Source organism: Periplaneta americana, chromosome 15 (genome assembly GCF_040183065.1).
Source record: "Periplaneta americana isolate PAMFEO1 chromosome 15, P.americana_PAMFEO1_priV1, whole genome shotgun sequence".
Classification (NCBI taxonomy): Eukaryota; Metazoa; Arthropoda; class Insecta; order Blattodea; family Blattidae; genus Periplaneta; species Periplaneta americana.
Window position 1 is genome coordinate 67,006,888 of NC_091131.1, and position 23,918 is coordinate 67,030,805.

At 35.2% G+C, this 23,918-nt stretch overlaps 1 protein-coding gene across 7 annotated transcripts in view; it reads right to left on the reverse strand.

Annotated features, from left to right (window-relative positions):
* LOC138715072 (uncharacterized) overlaps positions 1–23,918 on the reverse strand; it is a 91,199-nt gene that overhangs the window by 51,034 nt on the left and 16,247 nt on the right. For 5 of the 7 annotated variants that reach the window (XM_069847559.1, XM_069847560.1, XM_069847557.1 and 2 more), the window contains 6 exons: positions 17,715–17,958; positions 9,048–9,213; positions 8,832–8,937; positions 8,702–8,757; positions 7,695–8,049; positions 7,422–7,613 (listed from right to left, as the gene is read on the reverse strand). In XM_069847559.1, the coding sequence (XP_069703660.1) occupies positions 7,422–7,613; positions 7,695–8,049; positions 8,702–8,757; positions 8,832–8,937; positions 9,048–9,213; positions 17,715–17,935 (1,096 nt within the window). In that variant the 5' untranslated portion in view covers positions 17,936–17,958. The remainder of the gene's footprint in view (positions 1–7,421; positions 7,614–7,694; positions 8,050–8,701; positions 8,758–8,831; positions 8,938–9,047; positions 9,214–17,714; positions 17,959–23,918) is intronic. The other 2 variants (XM_069847561.1, XM_069847563.1) reach the window with 2 other exon arrangements.

Genomic DNA, 23,918 nt, shown 5'->3' on the forward strand with positions numbered 1-23,918 from the left:
CCAATAGTCACTTTCCTTCTAGAATTTCAATTGTAGCTTAGAGCAAAACAATACCTAATTCATCAAGCTGTAATTGAAATAAAGTGATGCAACATTTTAGATGGGAGAAAAATGGGTTCAAGATTCTCTTTAAAGCAAGGTGACACCTATTCAGGACGGCTGCTCCTGAAATTTGCATATCACATGATCTTTGGTTGTTACAGTGATTCATAATCCAGGCATCCTCTTGGTGCTAGTGAGAATAATAATATCAACACTGAATTGAGGAATGAGTGATTCATAACAACTCTTTGGTTTGTTGCTAGTGTGCAGCTGGCCACACATTTTGTTAATGATGCTCTTATGAGTATTGTGGTCAGGAGGCAACAAAGACAAAATTTCGTCTTCTACTTCCAGATACTGTGGCCTATATGTGTTACTTCTTTTAAATATTGCACAATACTTGTACCTATAGACTATATAGATTTTGAGAGGTTATTCTCTAGATCAGGGGTGCATCCAGGATTTGGTTTTGAGAGGGGGGGGGGCTTCAGATAATATACAGTACTTGTAATGTTAGTTACCTTCAGAGATTATAATGTATAGCTAAATTTAATTTAAATATTAATTTCATTTGTTACAAATACTTTCAAAGAACGGATCTTGCATTTACAAACACAATAAATATACAAAGGACACTAAATTACAAAATATGAGCCTACTGAAAATTTTTAGTAGGTCTGTTCACCTGCTACTTGTTCTAAGTGCAGTAGCTAAATCTCATTTTCAGTATATGTCAGACTTTAAAAGATTGGGTCATACAGAAAGTCACATATATTTAAAGTACAAAATAAAGCCTTCTTGCACCCTCACAATCATAGTAACATATCACTTCCACATTGAAAGCAGGTAACTTTGCAGATGTAATGTCTGGAAATAAATTACCTACCGGTATTGATTTAAGTATTGATGGTGGAAAGCAAGCTCAAACTTTGGAAAATAGGGAAAAAAAACTCAAGCCAATAATCGAAATAGTCATATTATGTGGACAACAGAGTCTGTCATTACGTGGTCATAGAGACCATGGTGAGTTTGATATGACTAAATGAAGGAAATTTAATAGCTATCCTAACAGGTCGTGTAAATGCGGGAGATAGTGTGTTAAGGAATCATTTTTCGAGTTGTGATAGAAATGTTATCTATTCATTCATGCATAGTGTTCTGCTCAAGAGCAGGTCTTTCACTGCAAACCCAGCATTCTCCAGTCTTTCATATTTTTTTACCCTGTAACTTATAACATTCAAAACCAAATCATATAATCTCTTGGCTAGTAAACATATTGTCATTTGACACTATGTTGGAAATCATCATCATCATCATATTATTATTATTATTATTATTATTATTTCAAAGTAGTAATAGTTGTGTATGTATTCAGTTTTTGTAACTTAACAAAAATTGTCATTTGCATGAAATTCTCGTAAATTTGCACACAAGAAAAACTTTGTTTTCATAGCTCGTACAAACCATCGAACTGTGATTCTGTAACTAAATGAAAAACAGTTTGAGATGTGATCAGTGCAAGATGTTTCTCAGTTATTTCAGATGAGACTAGTAATGTGTCTTCTGTCGAATAATTTTCTCTTTTGCACTATGTAAAAGATAATGGCTTGAAAGGGTACAAATATATATATATATATATATATATATATATATATATGAGACATTTTTATATTTTATGCCTTTAGAGAAAGTGAAAGTTTAGCACAAACAATGGATGAGCTAAGATTGTAATATCAACATAGAATATTTAAGAGGTCAAAGGTATGATGGGGTCACTGCCATGAGTGGCCTAATTATTCACCTTGTGCATACACTGGCATGTTCTTACACTACCAACAGGAGCATTCCAAGTGCTTTCAGTCAGAATATATAGGGCTGCCAACACTCAAAGATTGCTGAATTATAAATATCACTAAGGCATCAATAAAACCGCCTGCAGAAGTGAAAGTATGGAAATTGAGCTTGAGGAAGAAAAATTCTTTCCATTACTGGAAATACACAATAAAAACCTGGTTGGAAGGGGGGGGGGGGGTTGAGCCCCTTAGCCTCCTCCTTCTCCCCTCCGCCATGGGTGCACCATTGCTCTAGATACCCAAATTTATATTAACGTCATATGCTTACTCCTGCACACTTGGAGAAAATCACTTGCACAGAGCAAATCAAATTACAGCCACCAGGAAGACATCTAAGGAGACTATTTAATGTGAGTAGATTTGACAACAAAGCAGATTTTATATCAGCATAAACATATGCATATTTTATCTTTTTTTTAGTATATATAAATCCGGCATCTACTGATTATTTACCAGCAAAGATTACCAATTAAGGGAGCAACAATTCCTCTAAACAAAAGTATTGCCAAATTCGGGTTTCAAGACATTAACCCATTTAAATGATTCTGCAAACTGATAATAGACGATATCTTACAAGTCATCAACATTCTCATGAAATACTCTTCACGTATTATTATTATTATTATTGTTATTATATTTCATCCATGAGCATCTCTTGGTTCAACCTCAGCCTACCATCTATCTCTTAACCATTTTTTTAGGAAAAAAAAAAGATATTTTCCTTCCATTAGAAACTTTTATAAAATGTACAATGGCAGCTGACAAATTTGGTACATCCATACACACAGTAAGTATGTAAGAACTGCGTCATAATGAGCTTCCACTATATACAATCCAAGCACTACCATCAAGCACGACAACTGTGTGGTCAGTACCTGTCTTTACTGACATGAATTCAGTTCACTTTATAAAACTAGCAAAAAAAGTTTTCACACATATTGTATAAAACTAATACATAACTAAAAAAAATCAAATATTTCAGTTCCTAAACATTTAATACACAAGTCTTGTCATTCACTTTCTTTTTATTAAATATTTATTCTGAACCAGCTGCCATTAACAGTACAGCCATGGTTTGAAATGAATTATAATTACAGACAATACATGTCACGCACTATTTCTCACTGTAAAGGTCATGGATCGTTTGTCTCTAAACTGACAGTATTCATCTTCAGAGATGTAGTGTACCAAGGCGAAAAGGCCCTTCTACATGTCTGGGATTAAAAAAAATAACTAAAACTAACACAATGCTAAACAATACGGTAAGTTAAAGCATTCAATAAAGCAATTAAAAACAATAACAAAAATTTATTTAAAAACTGAGTCCATTGCTTTTCATGCGGTAGAAACCATATACAACTCTACAAAATGTATGAAACGTCATGATGGACAGAATTTCCTCCATCAATTTCATTTCTCCATTATTCTTCTGCTAATGTTATGCTGAGTAGCCTCTTTAGTTAAAATGAAACCATTTCAAAGAGCTAATATGCAGTCTCATTTGTTCGTAATAGAAAGTGTTCTTTTGGTATAGTAATCTTTTTATATTAGTAACATTCCATTTGAAAACACCTTAAATCTGCTGGTACTTTAACTTCCACAACTGAGGCCTGGTAAACAGAAGTGATTTTTGTGGTTAACAAAAATATTATCAGGGCAGCTTTGCACGACTATTTCAATTTCCACTGTTGTAACTTCATAACTTCTCTCTTCTTCCTTTTCTCGTTCTTCCCTGTGTACATCTGGCCTTGGTCCAATGCACAATATCTCCAAAATATACAGGGTGTGGCTACTTAAAACATTTGTTTTTAAATTTTTATGACGTATTTTAGTTTCATGTGGAAGTTCTAGAATTTCTTCGTATTTACATAGTGTGCCAAGAAGAGTCTGAGTTCAAATTGATTGGGTCATAATGTGGCACATGTAACCTAATGTTCGCAGCTTTCTTGGTTTGTTCTCATAATTGATGTTTACACAATTTACCACAGCCTCAACTGTTTGCGTATGTCGCAGCATTTTTCCATTTTTGTACTGTGGTACTACAAACTGCAATGCTGTCCTTTAATATGAATGCGTGTTGTGAAGTTGACTGATACATTGCCACTAATCTGGCTATATATTCAACTCTTCATTGCCATTTTTACATAATCAGTCATAAAATGAAATATATGATCAAATCATACTGTGGTGTGTTCATAGATCTGATAATAAAATTGTAGGCACAATTCCCACAATAGGAAGACTCTCAAACTCAAGAGAATACATCAAATGAGAATATAAACAAATTTAAAAAAACAGATTCCAATAATGGGTTTTAAAAATAGCTTTGACACAAGAATATGGCAACATGAAGATTATGTAGCCTACTCATAACAAAGAATTCATAAAATCACAATTTGCTTTACACTACTTTCTTGCTAGACTTCTCCAGCAGACAACAATATAGTTCTGGTTTGTTACAAAACAAAAACTAGTTAGATAGGAAAAAAATAAAATAAATGTATGTAAAAAAAATTCTCTATAATGTGTATATATAAAATACTCTTAAATATATACATATATAAACAATCAAAATACGAATTCATTTTGCAATCTGTTTTCTATCACTGTGCTCATTTCAGCTTGCGCCTCTTGGTCTTGGTCTTGGCCTCGCCACCTGCTTGCTGCTTCTTTGCATGCCTGCTCTCCTCCAAGCCAACCACTTCAACTACGTATCTTGGGTGTTCCAACTCTGCCCTCTTTTGTGAGCGTGTTGTTCGACGATCAGCTGAATGTGTGGCAGAGTTCACCTGCTCCAATCGCAATCGTAGGGGTCTTGGTCCCTCTCTTTCAACAGCATTTTTCTTTCTTCTTTCTGAGGCCTTCGCCTCTTTGTGCCCACCTTTGCCCCTGGCACCACGCCTTCCTGCAAGCAAAACGGATATGTTCATGCACTCACCATGGAATGCTTGTCGAGATGTTAGCTGTCCACTTCTTGCAAGACATGCTGTAAGCTTGCAGCTCCTCATCTTCTTGTCTGCACCACAAGATACAATTACTACAGTTTCCATCACTTTTCGAAACAAATGTCCACTCCTTCTGGGTGACACATATTGCGTTTCTCTATGAGAGGCCAAGAAAGAAATCAAATTACGAAATTTGTCCCATTCACGATTTCTTGTATGCAAAAAGCCTGCATCAGGAATAGTTACGACGAATTTGCGCAAAATTTCAAGACTCTTCTCCAAAAGATACACACTCCATCCTGTGTGTCAACTTGTTACTTCGGCACTGTCAGATTCACATGCACTTCTTGCGTGTTAGCCCTCTTCTTGCAGTTCCAGCCTACTCCCCTAAATCCATGCACACTCCAGTAGCTTTGTGTACAGAACCCCACTTGATTAATTCATTCATTCATTCCCACTACCATGTCAACCAGATGTCACTCAATGACGTGGATAAACCATGGGTTGCCACACCATGTGGTGTTGATCCCTACATCTGCATTTCAGGGTCGCCAACTACACATTCTAAAGAGTTGCTTCTGCATACAGTGAAATCCAAGCTACTAATACAACGTTGCTTGCTCATAAAGATTTCTGAAACAAAGTCGTCACAGCTTTATTGTTGTTTGTCACCACAAACAAGTACTATGTCACTTGGACAATCAAAGCATAGCTGTATTTGTGTATTTTTCAAGACCCTATAAAATGTCTATATAATTGGCGAATATTATTATTACTTTCTTTTTACAAAACTGTAAAAATACGACACCTGATAAAACTGAAGTGAAAAGATCAATAATAAACACTGTCAATGACATTAATTGCATTAAGCAAATGGTTTGGCAAATTATCTGCAACCAAACTCTTCCAGTTCTTTTTAATTTGTAATTCCATTGAAAAAGTTATCTACTACTCTAACTTCTACCCTAGGGATCTACAAACATCACACATTCCTCCCCCACCAAACCATTCTATGAACAAGCTTGCCGATTTGGAAACTTAAAGGATTGTAGAACCTTGTATACTACACAGCCTATTGGTGCCAAGAGTAAACCAAACTGCACTACTTATGCCCCTTCATGCTCTATTTTGTAAAAGAATACTATTACTGTAATTCTTGCTTTTTGAGAGGCAAAATCCTAACTGAAGAAGTTTCATTTGCACGATAATTATTACCCAGGATTAAACATATCTGATAATACGTGGTGTATGTTTTATATGGAATTATTCCTTATATTATAAAGGTTGAAACACCAAGAAAACAATCCTTACAGTCAATTTTGAGTAAATCACTAATTGACACAGTTCCAACAATGTCATATTGCTTTTGGAATAAACATATTTCATGTATAACTCATAGATAAGTATAAAAAAAAGTCCGTCCAGCAGGCTGTACATACAGAGCGAGGCATATAAGAAGCATGAAAAAAATTATTCTATTTTCATGCAAATCTGAAAATCAATTTTGTAGGTATCTATTTTCATGCAAGTTTGAAAATCGATTTTGTAGCATCACAAACCTCCACTATACTTCGTGTAATTGGACAGTAAAAGAAATTTAATAATTCTGACAGGGAAGAAAGAAAATTATCTCCCAAATAGCGTGTATAAGTAAGTGGTAGGGGACAAGAAAGGTTTAGTTTTATTCAACATTTCAGTATTATAGCCATCCACAAGGCATGGACAAACACCAACCAAGAGATATGTCATGTGCTAACAAGCTTTAATCTATGGATACTAACCACAAAATATGTAAATAACTACACTTTCGTGAATAACAACCTAAATAAGTGTGCAAAGTTTGTGACCAGTATTGCGATGGACATCATACAGCAACATGCAAAAACGTAACAAAATCAGTAAGTGTACACTGTAAAGTACAAATGAAATTCTCTGTACATTCATGTCCAGTTGATTTTACACATTACTTAAAACCAGATTCACTGTAGCATCCATTATGCAATAAGATGAATTGTCAATCATATACAATGAAATGCCATTAAGCTAATGATTTTCACTAATTATCTTAATGCAATGCACAATGCACAGTTCATAGCAAGCGTAAATGGTTCCAAGGCATTAGAGCTCAACAGGGACGAAGCAATCATTCCTAGTCATTTGGAAGGGGTTCAACTAAGAAAGAACGAAACGTTTTCAACTTTTGAAATTCCTGTTTTCTCCCTACCATATAATTAAACCTACTTGACCTAACGATGTATCATTTTTAACTAGTTAAAACTGTTAAAGCTATCCTTTTCTTGGCCTGTCAATGTTTCTCTTTACAACAGGTATATAGATGATTATTAATTGAGTTTTGGTATTTAGAAAATTTTTCAACATGCTCTTTCCATTTGTTTCAGTTTTTTTGTCTGTTAATTTGGAAATGGTCAGTCCCTTTATGGATATCTTCATTTCTGTATGAGAATGATTATTATAGTTAAAGAGCATTTCAAAATGAGGAACATCAGTTGTTATTTAACCATAAGGCCAGATGTCATAAGAATGTTTTTAAAAATTATGAACTTTACAACAGGCAACTCACCAAGAGCCGCTCTCTCTTGACTGACAGTGCCCTGTGCCATGTCCTTGATACGGAGGTGTGGACGCGCCACCACCACTAGTGACGGGAATGTCTTTCCTGATAGCTTGTTGAACGTAACCTCTCTTGAGTCAGCAACATTTGTACTTGATGGCTTTCCATCATCATCAGTCAGATCCACCACAGGTGCATTCACTGTAGCATACAAGCCATACTGTCAGATACTGCTTACATAATGACTAAATATGCAAGACAGAAGTGTACATCCTAACCAACCTGTGCCTGTGGTAGTTGGTCTCCAGGGCTTGTTTGTTTGGCCTGCTGAAAGCCCACCAACACTATTGCTTTCTGTTGGTCTTGCATTGGAACCGGACGCCTTTGAGGATGCTGATGCTGATGCCGACACTGACGGAGGCATAGGTGCAGGCTTCAGATTGGTTGCTTTCTGATTTGGTGTTGGTTTTGGGGGCTTGATCCTCAAACTTGGCACTGTGGGAGTCGGGTTAGGCGTGGGGGGTGTGGTGGACACGAGGTTTAGCTTGGTGGGTGCCTGGGTAGGTGTCGTGGGCGTCTGCATTCTCGCACTGCTTGTGCGTGTATGAACAGTGGATCGTGTCTGGATGCTTGGGGCCTGCAACAACAGTCAACTTGTTAGACTCATTTGCAGTCAATAGACTTACTTGTTCACAGTGTAAATGCAAACACAAAGTGAAGACTATAACAAACTTCTAAATTCGCATTTGCATTACGTAGGCATTCTAAACTACAGGAATTCCCTGTTTAGCAGTTAACTTTTACAGAAAAATACTAACTGGAAGTGTAATTCCCAATATTTTAAGTGGGAAAAATTATAGTAAACAATTCAACAAAGTAAAATGCTCATATATAAATAAACTTTCACATTAGGGTTTAAAATGCTTATCACTTACTGAACATTAAACAAGGCAGTTGCTAAATAAACATTATTCTGTATGAACTACAACTTGCATACTGTTTCATAAAAAATTATATTTATGCTACATTATAGCAATAAAGACTGCTAGAAAAAAATTCAGACAAAATTCGCAATAAAATGTACGAAATGTAATTTAAGGCTTTTCTTGGACATTACTATACTGGATAATATTTATGTTCTACGAAGATTTATACATTTGGAACAGAGATATTCTACTGAGCATTCTACAAGGCATTACTATACAGCCTGCCAGGGACACCCAAAATGTGGAATATCTAGTATCCCCGACCACTTCACAGACATAATCAACAATTTAAATGTGACGTACACTACTCACTGACGGCGTCTTGGCGAGACTCGTGGTGTCCTGGATGACGGGCGTACCTGTAACAAGACCCATAAATTACTCCTGTAGCCTTGCTGCAGCCCCATCCCCCTGGTGAAAACATGCAACATACCTGGAGTCGGTTGCGATGATGTGACAGTGCCCACAATCAGACCAAGGCGCGGGTCCATCATCAGCTGGTACGTGCCTGCAGGGGGCTGCACCACAGCTGGGGGTTGCTGAAACCACGCACACGCTAAGCATCGCCTCTATGTGAAGTGGTCTTACTCAACTATCCCACATTTTGGACATCCCGGCGCTACACACAGCTACATCTAGCATGCACTACCTGGAGGATGACGGGTCCTGTTGCTGTCTGCAAAGCCTGCACCATAGCGTTTGTAGCAGGTGGAGGCTGGGCAATCAAAGCAGAAGACTGCCTTGTCACGGGTGATGTCACTGACTTTCCCATGGTGGGGGTGGTGGGCGTCAAGGCAGGAACAGGCGCAGGTGGACTGGTAACAATATACAATAGAAGACTTTGAGGCTCATAATTTTGAAGAGTTTTTATTTGGGCTATTTCAATTACTAGAAATATGCCTAAAATACGATATTTTTGGTAATTGGTTGATTAAACGACTCCAGACATGACCAACTTAACATTTCTGGACTCTGCTAGTCATACAAAATTGAATCCAGTTCTAAAGTGAGGATAGTGGAAGATGAAGTTCATCTCCTAAACATTAGAATGATAAGCAACATTGACTAATAAGAGCTCAATTTAGTCACGGGCAAGAGACAGTCAATAAACTTTATCCTGTCCAGAATAAGGGAATAGGGTTGTTTCATGTGCTGTAAATGTACAGTCCAAAGGAAGCAATGCTAAGGACTTTTAATGGCTGTAAAACTTCATCTTCCTCGGCTAGGTTTGAATCTGTAAACTTCGACTTACTAGTAAATATCATAAATATTCAACCATCAATGAACACCACATTTTCAATTATGCATTTACCTTCCGCTGCATTTACTTAACCAATACCAAGACAGAACCAATCTCCTAAATACTGTGATTTTCAGGCATGTTAACGGAAATGAAAATGGTTCAAAAGACTCCTTCTGAAGAACAAAGTAAGTTGTTCTTGAATTGATACAGGTTCAGCTTTGCAAAGCAAGCAAAAGTATGTAAAATATAATTATAAATGTTGTTGTTTTCTAATGCCAGACGTTTGACAATAAAGTCATTTGACTTCTTGCACTCCAATATTTTTCAAAGATATTCATCATGGTCAGCCACTGAGGCACAGATTTTGAGGTGTTCCGAATCCATTTCTTGGTTTGAGTTGCACAATGGGCAGTTAGGGGACTGATATATTCCAATTATATGCAGGTGTTTGGCCAAACAATCATGGCCTGTTGGCAATCTAAATGCAGCTACAGACAATTTTCGTGGTAAATCGGGAATCAACTGTGGATTATGATGCAGAGAGTTCCATTTTTTCCCTATAGCTTGTGTTATCAAATTTTGTTTGTTGAAGTCTAAGTATGTAGATTGAATAAATCTTTTCACAGAGTAATACGTAGATTTAGTAAGTAGCAGAGCTGCCCTTCTTTGCTAAAGCATCCACATTCTCGTTTCTCAGAATTCCACAATGGGATAGTATCCATTGGAGTACAATTCTTTTATTGAGTGTTATTAATTGAGAGAGCATTTTAGTTATTTCTGCTGTTTGAGATGAAGGTGTGTGTCTAGAGACTAATGATAGAATAGCTGCTTTGGAGTCTGACAATATAACTGCATTCTTAAATTTATTGATGTGGCATAGAAGATTCCCGAGACTTTCACTTATTGCAATCATTTCTCCATCAAAACTTGTTGTTCCATATCCAAGATATCTATAAAGTGAGAAGAGACAGCACGTAACACCTGCACTGACATCTTGTTCCCTGGAGATCAAGGATCCGTCGGTGTATAAATGAAGCCAGTTTTGTGGAGGATACCTAATATTAATTGATAATTATAAATATTGTTGTTGTTTTCTAATGCCAGGCGTTTGACAAAGTCATTTGACCTCTTGCACTCCAATATTTTTCAAAGATATTTCATATTGGAGTGGTTAAATTGCAAGTTGTAGCTGATTTAAGTGAACACCATATTTTTACGTTTTGGTGGCTACTTAATTATAAATGTATGACAGTCAGTAAAATAATGTACTAAGAAAAAACCATTGAATTTTTGATCAGGCTCTCAAGGTCCAAAGATATTTGTCACAATACAAACTTATAGTTATTCATGATGTTTCAATCTGAATTACAACATGCCGAAAAGAAAGTGTAGTTTCGGTAAGGCTTTAGAAACAAAAGTTTCTTCTTGAAAGATAACGCAACAGTAAAAGGAAGTTTTTTACAATCAAAAGTGGATATATAAAACAATATATGAAGATAAAGATACAGGAGAGTGACAGCTGCTGATAACAGTTCAAATTATAACTTAATTTTTCACAAAAAAGAGAGAGAGAGAGAGGAGGGAAGGGGGGGGGGGACAATTAACTTATAAAAGCATACATTCTACTGCTCAAGATCTGTATGCATTTCATGCAGTAAAACATAACCTTTGCTTGAGATCAATGGCCTCCTTTGCAATAATTAAAAACTAATTTCAAAAGAAATATATAAATATACAAAGTGCAAATGAATCTTAATACATGCCATAGGTTCTTCAACAGCTACAGTAGTGTAAGAAGTAAAACATAATTCTATGTCAGTTATGGTAGACATGTCAATCCATATGAACTTATGCTTGTATAGCCATAATTTTGATAGGCACTTTATCCCAAATGAATACTACATACTGGTTATTACATATTTCATTCTAATAATCTTCAGACTAATGCATTATTAATGACTTCGGAATCAGATGACTTATCTTCTCAGGTAACACTGAATTTTCGTGTGTTCATTTTATATTAATAAAATTGTACTACAAGTATCTCTTCCTATGAATATTGAGAAGTTGTTATTTTTCTAATATTATTAATGTACCATTAGTGAGAAGTGCACTGGCCTTCATCACAGAAGTTCAAAGCCGATTTTGTCTACAAACTTGATGAAGTCTTTCTCGTAAAGTTTTTGCCACAGCACTTTTTGGAACTAGCCATTTCCGCCTTTTATTGAAATTTTATTTTTGAACTTATTCTGTTTCTTATCTACCTTTTTACACTAAATCATATGGTCTACAGTTTGCTCTGCTGTATCACATTTATACTCTGGGCTATTCATAATCTTGAAGCAGTGATATTAAGATCTGAAGTGTTCTGTAACCAGTGACGAAGATTCTGAAATTTGATATTACAGAGATGTTGACTTGTAGCCTGTCTTTTACCGTAGGAAATAGTATCTTGATTATTATCCTTTGTAGTCATTTTTCATTCCCTTTCCCACTTGTTTTCGCTCATTTCTCTCCCTACCTCACTTTAGAAAATTCTCATATAACAGACTTCTAATGCTGTCTCCTGCTGTTTGCTTTGCCGGGAGAAAGGTACGTTGGAATGACATAGGCTTGTTATAGGTAGAGGGGTAAAGACCACGCAGCTCTGGTGAAGTGTTTATTTCTCACTAGCTATTTCACTTTGCCTATCTACGGCTATAAAATGGAGAAATCTAGAAGACAGAAAAGGCAAACTTAAAATTGCATGGGAAAATGTTTAATTTTTCTAGCAGCTGCAGTCAGTACTCAGTGCCTTATCTGCCATAAAATTTTGAAAGGTAGAAAAAACGTTATATAATACATTATTACAAGTCCACACACTTATAATGGGCTTGTTGGAAAAGATCGCAATAAAAAGGTTGAGTTAAAAAAGGATGCATAGTTGAGGTGGAGGAAATGTGTCCAACTGAAATACATCAGTTCAAAGCGATTCCACTCTCACGCACCACAGTTGCTTGCTGCATTAGAGAAATGGCACAGGATGTCCAACAGTAACTCATAAATAAAGCAACACAGTTTATGGTGCATTCGTTGGCACTCGATGAATCAAAAGACTTTTCTGATATGGCACAATTAGCCATATGTTTTCGTGGAGTTGACAACAATCTCTAAGTTAACAAAGGATTATTAAATTTTGTGTCATTAAAAGACAATATAAGGCTGGACATTTTTCACAGTGTTGAGGATTCAGTAAATACTATTGGACTACATTGAGATCGTCTGATGTCTGCATCTACTGATAGAGCCCCAGCAACGTGTGTCAATAATCAAGATTTATTGCCTTCATGAGGGAAAAAATTTAAAATTCTGGTGGCTGTGATCTGATTGTAATCCCCTGTCTCATTCATAAACATGTTCTGTGTTCGAAAATAGCAAAGGAAACAGTGGTAAAACATGCTATTATTCAAGATCACATGGGCTCACCAACAATTTCAAGAATATCTCCATGAGGTCGATTCGGAGTATGGGAATATTCTCTACCATTATGCAGTTCAGTGGCTGAGCTGAGGCAGGATGTTAAGAAGATTCTTCCATTTTCGAAACTCAATTTGTCCAATTTCTTGAAATGAACTCAATAATCGTACCTGGATAACCAGTCTTCTATTTCTCATAGATGTTACTAAACATTTGAAGAATTTAAATATTTCTCTTCAGGGAAAAGGCCAGCTCATTGTTAATATGACGAATAAATTGCAGGCTTTCAGTTGTAAAATTACACTTTTCATAAGTTAGTTACGGGAAGGAAATATGGCGCACTTCCTGACATCACAAAATGCTCATGATGGAGCGATGTTAAATGATTATGTGGAAGTATTAACTGAAATTCAAAATGAATTTTATTCTAGGTTCCAAGATCTTGACTCAATTCAGAAGGAGTTCAAAGTTCTCAATTTCTTTCTCAACACAAGTTGAAACAGTGTTACAGGATTTACAGCTTGAACTTGTAGATGTTCAATGTGACATAAGGGCTATAGATGGTTTCAATAATAGTACTAGCCTGGCTGAGCTTTACAAGTCTATAACTCAGCAACAAGATCCACAATTAAGCAGGCTGGCTGTGAAAATGATTGCTATCTCTGGCTCAATGTATATTTGTGATCAACTGTTTTCTATCTCTGGCTCAATGTATATTTGTGATCAACTGTTTTCTATCATGAACTTTAATAAAAGTAGGCATCGAACATCTCTAGCTGATGTTTCATTATTATCAGTATTTTTTTTTTTCAGCTGCCAACAACATAAAACTCTGTTTTGATGTATTGATAAATAAAAATCAAATATAATGACATTCCATAATTTCACACAACTATGGTCCTGGAACACAATTATGGTCTATGGTACAACCATTCAAATTTTGCACTCTATAACTTTGTACCTCGTTTTTACACATTTTTGCTAAACTGAAGTTTGAAGCCAATTTACTGCTAGTATCTATGAACGGTCTATAATACTTCTACAATGTTCTTTGAATGGTTGTATTGTGGACTACTGTTGTGTTTCTGGACCACAGTTGTGTGAAAGTACTATTGTAGATTTAAGTAGTTTATTTCTATAAAACAAATGTTTCTTTATTAATTAATTAATCCAAGATTGTTTTGTAAACACTGAATGGGAATTCAGTACCTCCTTTTGTGTACATTTTGTACGAGACAACCTCTTCTTCCAGTCCACACTTAAAACAGAGTGCAACCAATACCTGTTATCTGCTCGCAAACTGTGAGCCAACTCGGAGAGCACAAACTTAGTGCAGGCCTGTTATAAATGTAAATGACATATGCACAAATTCACACACAATTTCTTTTAATACTAATAATTTCACATTGACCTCCTGATTGAGGTTCTGGCTGATATATACATCTATTATCAGGCAGTACGTCTCACATGACAATATGTACCAGAGGAAGAACAACTGTTTATATACACCTGAAGTCTGACTAGTGTATTAAGTTAGTAGTCAGTGATGTTTGCAATGGGAGGTGAAAGGAACTGTCCACCCTACCCCATTATCTCCTGGCTTAGTTGTCTAATGAGTTATGTCTTATTGGTGTCACTTATGAGGTTCAAATCTGTCTTCAAACAGCTGACTGAACAACAAACAATTTCATATCACCCAAGTAAAATGTATAATGAGAAAGTATATGCAATTACAAAGCATTGTATATTTTAATAATTATGTAAGATTTATGATCAAGATCTCAATCACTTTACGTCAACATGAAGCTTCAGACCATCATAAAATACAAGAGATTGCTTTCAATGAATGTTTATAAAAATGGCTCCAATGATTACAGTATTTAAAGAGTTCCTAATATAATCCAGGGTACCTCAGGCATGCTTACTCGATCATCACTTGCCCAGTGCTTATCTAGCAAGAACAGGGATGCTCCTTCTCAGTCCTATCTAGGTGTTAACATCTTTGGCACCTCTACTCTGCTGCTGTTCTGTCGTCTTTGCGATATTTCTCCACCTCATTTGGTAGCTACTAGGTTACACATATTTTCGGTTTTTCCTCTTCCAAAATTATCTTAGATTCTTTCAACAGAACAGAGAAAATCAGAGTGAGGCAAGTGACTAACAAGCTTGGAGCTCACATACACTACCTCTCAGCCCCAAATTTCCTTTCAAGGACGCAAAAATCGCGTACCTTTTGCCGTAATTGTTCCTCCTCCCATTCTCCTTCTTTCATTGTCATTCATTGTATAATATGTAGCCTCTGTTTATAATCACTCTTTATCTTCTCTCTTATGTTTAAACATTGTAAAGTAAGAGTTTTTAAAGGTGTTCTATGTTCAGTTAGTCTGCAAAGACATATTATACATAATTAGAGGTGTGAAATAGCACTAATTTTGTGTATTTATAGCAAAAGTGCTTTTTAAAAATAATATTAACAGCATCTTCAAAGGTGTGATGAAATGCAAAGAAAATTGAAAAAAGGAACAAAAAGCATGCTTATTTCTATCGTGTTTATCATGATTGTGATATTTTCACACCTCTAGTTACAACTATTACTCGGTTAATTAACAATAACTGCTAGGCTATTTAGCACTGACGGAATTGATGATATTTGGCAAGATGAGGCTCAGGATTCAGCATGGGATTATCTGACATTCGTCTTACAGTTGGGGAAAATCAGGTAATAAGCCCAAGTGGGAATCGAACCCACACCTCTGGATCAGCAGGCAAATGCGCTACCTGGTCTGTGGAGAAACTTCCGTGCTTATGCCGCATTGTCTTGGTGTTAATGACTGACGTTTCAACCTGCTGTCTTGTGGTCATCCTCAAAGCATCCACTGCCACCAGCCACGGAAGCCTACACCAACACTTAAATGCACTACCTGCCTGAAGTATGCCAGTGACTGTAAAGACGTTTTTAGTTAAGGTACCTATACACATGTAAATTATACTGACTATCAAGAATGTTGTGGGATAAATTAATTAATAAAAAGTCTCTGTCTAAACACTAACCTTTTGTGTAATTATGTTAAGTTAATTTTCATCCCCTCCAAGATGTTTTAAATGTGAAAAATGTCTAGAACCTCAGAAACTGTTACATAACATGCATTTCATAACTTTAAAAATAAATCTATCTCTCAATAGTGTTTAAAATTTAATTAACTTCTAAGTGCCAGCCCTTTAATTTCCTGTTATTTACCACAAATCAGAGTTTTAAATGTGACCCATTTAATTTAATTAAATAACTGGACAATAACGTCCATTTCAGTCATTTCATCTCCATGATTTGTCTGTTTCGGAATGTGAGGGTTAAAGACTTTCTCTCTCTTTTCCAGTTTCATTAACTAGGGACTTCAATTTAAAAAAAAAATAATTATTTATTCATTAAGTTTTAATTTGATATATGAATCAATGTTATTATTTTAGTCCATATTTTTTGTTTTCAAAAATGGGAAAACTCATAAAAGCATACACTACAAAAATAAAAAATAAAAAAATGCAAAAAAAAAATAATGTTTGATAATATTATGAAGCATAGTATGCATCCAATTATAATTATTATAGATAGATCAAAAAATGTGAAAATACTAATAACTAGGGATCTGAAAATCAGCGAATTTTTAAATTGTGGGGTAGAAAGAATTTTTCTTCGTCTCTATTTTAGCATGATTTTCTAGCAGAATTGAAAGTGCGAAAAATGCGAATTTCCTATCAAATTATGAAATCACGAGAAAAATGCTATTTAATAACAATTTATCAGTAAAATGCTATTTTTCAACCGAAAAGCTCATTATATACATTCAAAAATTAAAGGAAATTTTTAAGTCTATTGGACGAAGTTACATGCAAAGATGTGTTTTCCAAAGCTGCTCAGTTAGCAAAGAATAAACTGTCAATTTTGAAGAAAAAGACTCTGGCCAAAGAACTTTGAGGCTATAGCGAAGACATATATTACCTGAAGAATGTAGTTCTATTGATCAATGTTGACAAATCAAATTGACATGTTTCTAGGATTTTCGAGTATACCAAAACAAGAAATTCGAACTGCACGCAATTCATTTAAGAAGTTTATTTGAACAGCAGGTGAAAAATTAAAAATGTGACATAATGGAAGTGTTTAATGTTTTAAGAAAGAAAATAAAGCGTTTTCAGAATGTTGTTTGCAAGTATTGTGGACACCAACAAACAACATTGACAGTGAACGTGTTTTATCACAGTATGGTGCTGTTGTTTCAGACATGATCTAATAATTTGGAGGAAAATGCTAAACTGTGCACAATGTTATCTTTTAAGAAATGAAAGGCAGAATGCATAAAGTTTCCTTTGGTGAAAGAATAAATTGGAAAAAGTAGATGCTAATTTCAGAAATTTGATTAAAATAGATGCTAAAAATTCAGGTCCCTGCCAATAACCAGTACCTCAAATTCCATGGCCAACCAAAATTGTCATTGTGATGACAGTCTTTTTTTACAGTTATTTTTATCTGTGAAAGTAAGTTCAGTTTATTGAACACACAGAGACACTGCAATCAATTATCCATTATATTAAATACTGGAGGAATTAATATAAGTAACCCACCTGCTGTTCATCTGCATGACGTACACATTGTCTGTTTTCTCCACGATCTCTCCACCCAGATTCTTCATCATTTGCTCCAGCTTAGCTGTCACCTCTTTGTACTCCTTCTCTCCCTTGTTGTATGCTGCTGCCTGCTCTGGAGTAAGTGCATCATCATGGCACTCCATCTGCAGACCAATGTCAGGAGGCTTCTTGCCATAGTTGCGACCTGACCGACTCATTCTGCCAATGGCGTCTCACAAAACTGTAAAGCACATCACTGTCAACATCACACACTTTCCAATATTATATGTTTAGATTTACATTATACTTGTGATAGGGGATGAACTTCTTGTCAACATCAACACATTATTAGCTCTTTGATTCCCCCAACACCTACTTTTATTACCCCAATTGTACTCATTCTGCAAACTGTTAATGACATTATGCACGTTGGAGTCTACAGTCTTCACATTAATGCTAGAATATTTTTAACCACAGAAGAGAATAATATACAATATAATAAACAAGAATATCCTTTCATTCATTCACTATTTTCTGCCCAAGAGCAGATCTTTCACTTCAACCCCATCATCCTCCAATCTGCTTTCCTCTTTATCTCTGCATATGATCCATATATCTAAATGTCATCCATCATCTGGTGATTTCTTCTGCCCGAACTTTTCTCCCATTTACTATTCCTTCTATTGCATTCGTAGCCAGTTTCTTCTTAGCCAGTAATTCAAACAATTTCTTTTGCTCTTCCTGATCAGTTTAAGCATCATTCTTTTCTCACCTGCTCTTTCCAACACAGCTTCATTTCTTATTCTATCTGTCCATTTCACATGCTCCACCCTTCCTCATGTTTGCTATTGCAAATTATGTATCTCTAGAGAGTAAAAATTTATTTCCCTAATTCAAATGCTTCTAGTCGCTTTCTTTCACTTCGTTGTAATGTCAATGTTTCTATTCCATACAATGCCACACTCCACACAAAGCACTTCACTAGTTTCATCCTTAGTTCTTTTTCTAGAAGTCTGCAGAATATGCTATCCTCCTTTTGACTTCCTGGCAGCAGCTCATGTTACTATTTATAGTACACCCCAAGTATTTGAAGCTGTCCACTTACTATACTGCTTCATTTAGAATTCGCACATTTACCATCTTTATTTTTCTTCAGATAACCATGGTCTTCGTCTTGTTTGCATTTATGTATCTTCATCCCATACTGCTCACAACTGTCATTTAGCATATTACTTAATATCGTTTCCTCTTTTGCTAACAACACCATATCATCAGCAAATCTTTATGCACTTATTCTTCTTCCTCCTATCATTACTCCTCCCATGTTCTGAAAACAGTCCTTCACTAAATTCTCCAAATACATGTTGCACGAGGTAGTTGATAAAGGGCATCCTTGTCATACTCCTCTCCCTGTTTTACTTCCTTGTGACATTTCTTCTCCTATCTTGATTTTGACTCATTTCATATAAAGATTGTTGAACGGCCTCCTCTCTTTCCAATCCACACCAATTTTCTTCAGGATCCCCATTAGTTTAGTCCAATTCACTCTGTCAAATGTCTTTTCTAGGTCCACAAAAAAATACTACATACACTTCTTTATTCTTCTCTAAATATCTTTCGCCAATTGTTCACAACAGTCCAATTGCATCCCTCATACCTCTCCCCTTCCTGAAGCCAAACTGCTCTTCTTCAACTCATTTTAGATATCAACGTCAATCACAGGAGAATTTTCGGTGAGTGTGATATGAGCTGATAGTCCTGAACTCGTTACATTTCATGGCATTATTTTTCTTCGGTATTGGAAGCTACACTGTCTCAGTAAAATCTTCAGGCCATTTGTTTTTCTCATATATTTCGTTGCATAATGACAGAATTTCCTTCTTGTCTTCACCCAAGTATTTCACTAATTCAACGAGGATTCATCAACTCCTGTTACTTTTCCATTCTTCATCTCTCTAAGCTAGAAAATCCTTTGTCTTCTACTTCATCGGCTACTTCATCTTCTATAATTAAGTCATCTGGACAATTCCTTGTCTCATATAATTCTTTTACATATTTCGTCCATCTGTTCAGTATTCCTTGTTTGTTATTTCATTTCCGATTTCGTATTCTATCAGCCACATTTATTTCCTGTTCTTATTTATGAAATCCAAACATTTTACTTTGCGTGGCTCAGTTGGTTAAGGTGTTTGCCTGCAGGTCTGAAGTTGCGCTCGGGCGCGGATTCGATCCCCGCTTGGGTTGATTACCTGGTTAGGTTTTTTCGAGGTTTTCCCCAACCATAAGGTGAATACCGGGTAATCTATGGCAAATCCTCGGCCTCATCTCGCCAAATACCATCTCGCTATCACCAATCTCATCGACGCTAAATAACCTCGTAGTTGATACAGCGTCGTTAAATAACCAACTAAAAAAATATTCCTTTTCTCTCTAGATTGTTGATGTTTTTTTTTTCCATTTTCTCCTTTCCTCCATCTTCGCCAACATTTTTCCTGTGACCCAATGTTTCTTAATTTTCACACCTTCTCTGTATCCATTGTTTCTTCTGCTGTTATCTGCTTTTTAGATGAGTCCAGTACTCATTACTATTCTCAGGTGTGGATTCTAATTTAGCGGCTTTCTCTTGATTAGTCATTATTTTTTAGTTTGTGATTTAAGTCATTTTCTCAACTACTCAATTGTACCAAATCTGGAGATAGTCCAAGAATAGCTATACTCATCCATTTCAAGACAAAAGGCCCTCACTACTTCGGGAAAGAAATGTAAGGGAAGTGCTGAATCAAGTATCTGTAAACTGAAATTCAGCAATGAAGTTATTATGACACTTGCAGGATGTAATTTTCTAATACAATTATGTACCTGTACAGAGTGAGAATTTATTTCTCTAATGCAAATTATGTATCTCTACAGAGTAAAAATTTATTTCCCTAATGCAAACTGGATATAGTTATGTTAAAGGGATCCAACCCACAGGAAGCAGGAATCGAGATTTTTAAATTCAAAGTTTTTCCTTTGTTTCAAAATTAATTTACTAGAATTATGAAGCAGATTTTTTTCTACAGCTGTATCAGAAAATGGGTTATGTGATTTTTGCATTATGTACAAAGATCCTTCCCTGCTTCCCGATAACATTATCTAAAAATACTGCAATTTTGCAGGTTTGTTCCCTTTTGCATAACAGCATCCAATTATGTATCTTAGCAGAATGAAAATTTTAATTCTCTAATGCAAATTATGTACACTCTTTGACACAGAAAATGGTCGCTCTCCTTTAGCGTGAATTTGTCTAAGTGTCGTTTGTATCAATGCACGATACACACGGGGAAATATTAAGCACCGAGGTCTGAGAATGAAGTTAAGTCGTAGCAATGACATATGTGACATGAAACGACATTATCCCTATGAAACGTTTATGGTTTAGTGATAGAGCATGTAAAACACACGTGTAAACACAATGTACACAATGATTTCCGAGCTAGTCCAAGATGGGACTTAGTCTCTGAACAGCAACCAGTTTCCTTGGCAAAGGGTGTACTTCTGCAGAGTGAAAAATTTAATTCCTTTACCCAAATTACAATGCCACCCAATGATATACTTCGAGGTTGATGGATATGTAGGTACCTACAGGTCACATGCCACAAAACTGAAATGAATCAATGTCATTCATGCAATAAACAATACAATTTTGAAATAAAAACACCAAAAGCATTTAAACAAATATCATCTTGTAGAATTATCATGTTTCATGATATTTGATGTTCGTGCCATTTAGCATTTACTTAGCAGTATTTTCACCTTGATAAGTAGATAAATGCCAGTAGTTGCTAGGTCAATTAAGAACTTAAAAACATACATTTCTGTTAAATTCCAGTACATTTAGTTACTTCTGTAACAATATTGTGCTTGTAATGCAGAAGTTATATTTAACGACAGAATTATAAGTTGAATTCCAATACGGATGAGAAATGTGGTAAGCTTCAAGGTTTTTATGTGTCGCAGATCTATGATAGGGGACCTCTGACTTTACTTTTCACTGGAATGAAACTTGCTAATATTTCTTATCTTTAAAAGCCATCATCCTCGCCTGAATATGAACCTACAAATCTCAGTTTTAATGGCGAGCATGATATGCACTCCACCACCAACGATAACTTGGAAGCAGATAGTTATGGTCTTCTCAACTTAGGATACTGTATAGACTATTCCCATTATATACATGTACAAGAAAACGAATTAAAAGTTAAATCTATCATCGTAACATTTTCGAGGTTAAAAGAATCAAGGTAAGCAAATTCAATTGGTGCAATGTTGACTAAACAGCGTTCCTACTCAATCCGATGATGACTTAAATATAAAATATGAGTACAATACCAATTAAATGTAATATTTTCAATAAATTAAATTCAATAATGTAACAAACTTAAGTAATGGTGGCAAAAATTTTCAAATTTATAACATACATGTATATTAGTGGTGGCTTGTTACTTGTGATGGGTTACATAATGGAAATTCCTTGTTTCTGTTTTCCTTTGGTTTCTTTGTACTCGTATGTTCTGCGCCCTCGGGAGCTCAAAAGATGCAACAGGTTTAAAGGGTAAGTCAATTCAATCAAGGACTGAAAAGGTCAACAGAATGGCAGTCTATATGCTGCGCCTCAGTTTACTTATAAGACTCTTGTCTTTATCATGAAGTAATTGTATTGCTGTATTTGTATTGCACTGCACACAAAGACTTTTTTTCAAAAGTAAGTCATTAACTTCATTTATGAATAGTAAGTTGCATGTAGATGTATCAAATTCATTCTTTAACAAATTCACAAGAAATAAATTATCTGTACAATTATGCCTCCAACTGAACTTCTCAACTATTTTAGTTCTTAAAGAAATCTATACTAAATATTTTCTGGAAATACTTAGAGCAAATTAAACCAAATTTTCAGTTTCATTTCACTTGATATATTTCACAGATCTTACATCAGCACTGTAGCTCTGATGTGAAACCAAAAATGACACAAAAAATATAATATATAATTATTACCGGTAATACAAAGTAAGCAGATTAATTTCATATACAAACATAAACATCAGTTGATAGCAGGTACGAATATGGAGAAAATTTAATTCTGTCCAAAACTTGAAATTCTTTTCTTGATCCTTCAAAGCTTGTAAATAATAACAGGCAGTGCACTGAAGACTACAATACATGAATAGTGATTTTCTTTTATCTAACAGCTAAGATTAGCAGAAGATAGAAGAAGATGAATACATCTAACTGGTTCAGATTATTTTATGTCGCCCTGAAGAAAAATTATTATACTGCAAAAAAAAAATTAATAAATTTCCTTTCATTATAACTTTTATATGTTTCACAACAATACAATTCTTTATCATTCTATGATATTCTCATTTATACTCTATTTTCTTGGATTAGGCTATTACTTACAATACATGTGGAAGTGAAGTCATACACTGTGACGAAAACTTTTTATGCAAAAATTTTTCTTCTAGTAAGCTCATTTATTTATTTTGCACAGAAATTCAGGACATACCTCTACATACTGTATTTGCATCTAATATAACTTCACTACTTACAAAACCAATATCCTGTATTTGAAATTCACAGGAACATAAAAAGGTATTTTGGTCATTTATATGGAAATTTTCACTGGAATATGTTACTTGTTAAGCAATCACCCTTGAGGAGAACTGTCAAAGTGGAGAAAAAAAAAATCTCATCACAAAAGTGATGTTTGTAACTAACTGTGAAAGTCGGGTAATTATTTACTACAAAGAACCCACGCCAACCTTGCCTTGCTTTTTAATGGCTGGCACTAGATAGAAGGAAGTGGGAAACTTTTACCAAGGCCCACTGAACGTTCTAAAGAGCATATGAAGATGAAGTTAAATCTCTCTATATCCATAATGGTCAGAATAACGTTAATCTTAAAATTATTTCGTATAGGCTAGATGTCTTTAAGCCTTAAGTTGTTTTCAATTGGAGGTATGATTATGTAGATATTCTTACTGTATTATAATTTAATCTTGGTTGCCAGTTCATACAGCAATGACATTTATTCCTGTCTCAAAAAGACGTTATAGTAATCTCATTTTTACATGCACTGCTATTTTCTTTCCACCCATCCCCTAATTTGGGAACTTTCAGTTGTCCTTGATAATCAAGTAGCTGCCAGTATGAGGTTCA